This window comes from Crocuta crocuta, unplaced genomic scaffold (assembly GCF_008692635.1).
Source record: "Crocuta crocuta isolate KB4526 unplaced genomic scaffold, BGI_CrCroc_1.0 scaffold267, whole genome shotgun sequence".
NCBI classification, from domain to species: domain Eukaryota; kingdom Metazoa; phylum Chordata; class Mammalia; order Carnivora; family Hyaenidae; genus Crocuta; species Crocuta crocuta.
This window is the reverse complement of record NW_027531899.1, coordinates 4,408,683-4,414,649: the sequence shown is the minus strand read 5'-3', so window position 1 is coordinate 4,414,649 and position 5,967 is coordinate 4,408,683. Positions and strand designations below refer to the sequence as shown.

The window sequence follows — 5,967 nt, the reverse complement described above, 5'->3', positions numbered from 1 at the left end:
GTCTCCCTCCGCCCCCGCCACCCCGGCCTCTCTGCCTCCCACCCCCCACCCCCCATCCCCCACTGCCCGTGCACGTGCGTGTGCGCATATACACACTTGTGCTTTCTGGCTTCCTATGCCACCTGCCAGCTCCCCCGCCCAGACCCCTCCTCTGCCGGAACTTCACAGTGGCCAGCCCCAGAATCCGGCTCAGCCTCTCAGGTGTCAGCTAACAGTAACCACAGAAAGGGCCTCTCCGACGCCTCTGGCCAAGGAAGTCCCTGCCATGCGGTGACCACTGCCAGTACCTCATTTTACTTCCTTCACAGGGTCTCTCTCTGCATGACTCCCATGTGCACATAGCTCACTATCATCCATCTCTCTCCTCCAGCAAGATAACCACCCTCCATGAGTGTAAGACTGTGTTTATCTTTGTGACCCTGATCTCCCTGGTGCTTGGCACAGATCCCACCACATCCTAGAGAACAGACACAGTTTTGTTGAATGAATGAAACGACAGCTCTTTACTTACCATTAGTGCATTCCCATTCCCTTTTGAATATTTGATATCCATACCTCCCTCATGTTCGCTAAGCGGGATCTATGTCATAAAGACACATTAGCTTGAATTATCGATACCGGCGATGAGGAAAGATCCAGGCAGCTTCCCACAAAAGTAACGGGAGTGCCTTAATCTACAGAAGAGCTCTCAAGTGATTCTTGGCTGGGATTTCTGATGATAGTCCCAGAAGAAGATAAAATGAGGCAGCTGCAAGCAAGTAGCTCTAAGCTTGTGAAAATCCATTTCTCTCCATTCCCATTCTCCCACTTATCCATCCACACATCATCCAGGAAATAATTATCAAGTGTCCAATATGAGCCAGGCTCTAGGCCAGACCCTGGGGATACAATGGGGAGAAAAACAGCCATGTTCCCTGCCTTCACGGATAGTTTCGCAAGGGAAGGGGACACTAAACAAATCCTCACACAATAAATGTATTATAACAAACTGAGACACGTACGTGCGGTGAAGGAATTGTGAAAGGCGCTATGAGGCCAACAGAAATTAGAAAACGAAAGTTTTAAAAAATTCAACCTGCAAGAGCATCAAAAATAGCTAAGAATCAGTGTAAGAAAATGTGTAAATGTGTAAAGCTTCTCTGCCGAATACTAGAAAACACTTCTGAGAGATTAAACATCTAGATAAATGGAGATATGTCATGTTCCTAAACCAGAAATAAGGCTCAATGTGATTCCAGTGTTGACAGTTCCAAATTCATCTATGGATTCAACATAGTCGCAGGCAGAACGCCAGCAGAACTTTTTTTGTAGAAACTGATTTATACAGAGATGCAAATGTCCTGAAAGAGCCAAAGCAATCTTAGAAAAGGACTAAGGTAGAGGACTCAGGCTTCCCGATTCCAAGGCTTCTTATAAAACTACAGTCATCGAGACTGTGTGGAGACAGAGAAAGAAAAGACACAAGGATTGCTACAACAGGAGAAAGATTCAAGAAACAGACCCACTCAGATACAATCGACTCATTCTAAGTGAAGGTACCAAGGTCATTCAACAGGATGTGGGACTGAGGTGGGTAAGGACTTCTTAGAACATGAGAGCGCAACACATAAAAGGAAAACAAAATAAGCTAGGCTTTATCGAAATTCAAAATCGTTGTTCTTCCAGAGACCATTCTGGAAACACAAGGCATGCAGTGGGAAAAAAATACAATACTGGAATCTAACAAATGACCAGTACCTGGAACATAAAAAAAAAAAAAAAAAAAAAGAGGCACAATGTCAACAGTCATCAGGGAAATGAGAATTAAAACCACGAGAGACCAGGCCATGTAGTCAGAATCCCTAAAACTTAAGACTAACACCTACCAAGGGGTTGGTGCTACTGTGGACCACAGTACAGCTGGAATACTCGTACACTGCCGGTGGGAATAACAGTGGTACAGCCACCTTGGCAAACTGGCACTTTCTTAAGAAGTTGAACAACAAGTTGACCACACAGCCTAACCAATTATACTTCCAGCTATCTGCCCAAGAGAACTGAAAGCACATATTTGCATGAAGGCCTAAACAACAACATACATAGCAGCTTTATTCACACCAGCCAAAAACTAAAAACCAAAAACCAAAAAACCCCAAACAAACCCAAATGTCTATCAACAGATGAATGGATAAATAAAATATGAAATATCCATGACACAGAATACCCTTCGGCAGTAGGGCTCTGAGAACATGTACCAAGGGAATCTAACTGCACCTAGGAGGTCAGGGAGGGCTTCCTTAAGGAGGAAGCGGGCATCTGAAAGGAGGCTGGGGGCTGACTGGGAAGGAGGACCGGGCCATGAGAAATAAAAAGCACCGCCGGCAGGGGCCCGGTCATGAGCCCCCGGCAGAGGGAAGGTGGTGCATTCATGGACATGAGAGACAGTCTTGCAGCAAGGAGACAGGAGAGAGGTATTTTAGTCTGGCAGTTGGCAAGAGCCATGCCAAGCAGGCCTCATTTTTATTTTATTTTATCTTTTTAATTTATTTCTGAGAGAGAGAGAGACAGCATGAAGAGGGGAGGCTCAAAGAGAGAGGGAGACACAGAATCCAAAGCAGCTCCAGGCTCTGAGCTGTCAGCACAGAGCCCGATGCGGGGCTTAAACCCACAAACTGTGAGATCATGACCTGAGCCGAAGTTGGACGCTTAACCGACTGAGCCACCCAGGCGCCCCACGGCTTGATATTTTTAAAAGATCCCACTGACTACAGTATGGAGAACTGACTGTCAGGGGTGAGTGGCCGGGAAGGAGCTAGTCACAGCCCCTGCTGACCTCCTGGTAATAGACTCTGGCTTATGCTGAGATGGGACGATGGAGATGGGGAGAGACGGACACCTTGAACGGGCTCTGAGAAGTGGGACTGCATTCAAGGGAGAAGGAAGAAGACCCTGCTGAGACTGACTCCAAGATTCTGGCTCAGGGGATGGAATGGGAAGAGATCCTATGCCCCAACACGGAGAATGCTGGAAGAAGGCCAAACCTTTTGGGGAAGGTCAGCTCTAGACACACTCAATTTGAGGTGCCTGGGAGACATCTGAATGACAGTTTCTCTCAGGGATGTGGACATGAGGATGTGAAGGCTCACAGAAGCCCAGGATAGAGATTCAAAACTGGCTTCTATGAAGATAGTAACCGACACTATAGAAATGCATGCAACAGACTAGACAGCTACACAGGACCAGGGCAAGAGAGAGCCTAGAACCAGGTCTTAAGGGACTCGAACATTTAGAGGACGACTGGGGGCCACCGAAGAAAACTAAGTGATCCAAGCAAAGGCAGGAAAACCAGAAGAGCATGATGTATGAGAATGCACGGAAAGACAATGTTTCGAGAAGCCTATGGAAACTGTGTGGAAGGCTAATAAAATAGGAAGAAAATGTTCACTGAATTCAGTAGCATGGAGGTCACTGCTAATCTTAGGATGAGTAAATCCTCTGGGAAAACAGGGACATAACCCAGATTCGAGTGGACGGGGCCGAGGTTGTGACTGAAGAAAAAGGAAGTAGAGAAAGTGATTATACATAATTTTAGATAATGGGCCCCACTTCCTATTCTGACAAGCTGGGCTGTAATGATGATGAAAGAAAGCTGAACTTGGAAGAGATTGTGAAAGACATGGCTTTTGTGAAAGCGTAGCCCTTGAATTCGGCCGGAGAGGTTGCATTTCCTTTTCATGTGACATAGGTGGGTGTTGTGAGTCATGTGCCCAAAGTTTCTTTTATTTTGTTACCTTCATAACTACCTCGAACATGGAGAAGGGGGTTCACTGGGGCCTCGTCAACAAAGGTGACGGAGCGCAGTGACACAAGAAAGGCGCAGGCAGGGGACCGACGGGCAGAGGTAAAGCGGCAGTCCTACTCAACACCTGTGTGCAGGAAGTCTCTGCTTTGCCATTAAATCCAGATCCTCACAAATATTTGTAGAAAATCATAAAAGCAAAGTGATACAAATAAATTTGGCGGCAAGCAACAGGAAATGGTCTCTTTCTTAGTTGCCCTGTTTATCTGGGAAGTGCATGCGTGCTGGGAGAGGGAAATAAATGCCAGGATAGCACTCCTTGGTTCTAGAGGAGGGTGGAGCTGGAGAAGGAAAAAGCTGGATACGAAGATACCTGGAGCCTGGGTTCTGGGCTACAAAACAAATGCCTGCCTAACTGAATGAATGAATGAGTGAATGAGTGAGCGAACAACAGGGGACGAGTATAAGTCCCAGGGAAAGAATTCTGGGAGCTGGGGTCGGGCCGCAGATGGCAAAACAGAGACCCTTCCCTACCTCAAAAGGAAAAGATCTTCTGGCTTGGTTTCATCGGTGCGTGTATCTGTCTGGACAGGACTTTGAAGAGCTTCTAGAAGGACTACGTAGAGTGGGGGGAAATGAGGAAAGAACAAGGGTGGCTCAGAGGTGAGGCCCAGGCCATAAGGAGAGGGAACATACGAGGGGAAAGACACGGAGCCTGAGCACAACTTCCCTATAAAAAAGGGACATTGGGCCTCCTGGGTCCCTGACACTCCTGCAAGTCAGATGACATGTGGGTGCCCTCAGCCTCCGGACACCTTACCAAGTGGCTCAGTCTCTCGGACGCTGCCAGCAGGCTTCCACTCATGAGTACCCACTAACTGCTAAGCACTGGCCCTTATGCTTTGTATTTGCTAGCTCATCCACAGCTCACAGACACCCTGAGACAGGAGTATTCCCATCCTCACTTGACTGAAAAGGAAGCTAAAGGTCAGAAATTGATCTGCCCCACATGCACCCCCAATGTTTCTAGCAGAGCTATCAACAACAGCCAAAGTATGGAAAGAGCCCAAATGTCCATCGATGGAGGGGTGAATAAAGAAGATGTGCTATATGTACACACTGGAGTATTACTCAGCAATCAAAAAGAATGAAATCTTGCCATTTGCAACTACGTGCATGAAACTAGAGGGCATTATACTAAACAAAATTAGTCAGAGAAAGACAGATAAAGGACTTCACTCATATGAGGACTTTAAGATACAAAAGAGATGAACATAAGGGAAGCAAAAATAATACAAAAAAGCAGGGAGGGGGACAAAACGTAAGAGACTTTTAACGATAGAGAACAAACTGGAGGGGCTGTGGGGGGGGGGATGGGCTAAATGGGTGAGGGGCATTAAGGAATCTAGTCCTGAAATCATTGTTGCACTCTATGCTAACTTGGATGTAAATTAAAAAATAAATTATGTTTTTTTAAAAAGAAAAGAAAAAGACATTTATCTGCCCCAAGGTCACAATGGAGGGACTTGGCTTTGAGCCCACATCTGCATGACTCTAAAACCCACATCTGCATGACGGTATTTCCACCAGAATAAGACGCAGCCAGGCAAAACCAGTCTGTCTCAATCAAGAGGGCAAAAGAGACCTGTTGCGGGCAGAGGACAGGAGACCGTGTAGGAAAAAAAAAATAATTGAAGGATAAAAGAAAGTAGGAAATTTCTTTTCTGAAAATGAGAAGAATTATAGAAGAAATTGCCTAGAAAAGAGAAGATAGGATCATCTGACTCTAGAAGTGGGAAAATGCCTGGGATTAAGAAAAGAATTCAGGACCTAGGGACAGAGAATCTGGGTTTGGCAGGCAGAGTGAGGCTCTCCCGGGTGGGGAATGGAGATGCAGGCGGGTGCCCCATCCTTCAGGTTTGAGAGGAGACAGTGCTCAATTACCGGCCTTCCCCTCTCCAGTCACATGACTTGTGCTAGTATAAAAGCTTTCTACCAGCAGGTTCCTTACAATTTTTCTTGCTGTGTGAAATGGGCCGTTGCAGTGGCTAAAGCCCTCTTCCTCTTTCCCAGAAGCTTTCAGACTTTCCTTCAGGACTAATCCCAAGAAGCCACCTGTCTGGACTGAAGACAAGGCAAGGCAGCTGACTAAGTGCTTGCGCTATGGGCAGTGAATGCCAGGGTGTGGA

General features: G+C 46.5%; 1 protein-coding gene across 4 annotated transcripts in view; it reads left to right on the top strand.

Moving 5' to 3' along the window:
• Nucleotides 1–5,623: 5,623 nt before the first annotated feature.
• LOC144239644 (free fatty acid receptor 2-like) overlaps nt 5,624–5,967 on the top strand; it is a 2,999-nt gene continuing 2,655 nt past the window's right edge. For 2 of the 4 annotated variants that reach the window (XR_013337458.1, XR_013337459.1), the window contains exon 1: nt 5,624–5,913. Coding sequence is in view for 1 of the 4 variants with exons in the window: in XM_077773788.1 (XP_077629914.1) it covers nt 5,953–5,960 (8 nt within the window). In the remaining 3 variants the exon portion in view is untranslated. Of the gene's footprint in view, nt 5,961–5,967 lie in introns of all 4 variants that reach the window. The other 2 variants (XM_077773789.1, XM_077773788.1) reach the window with 2 other exon arrangements.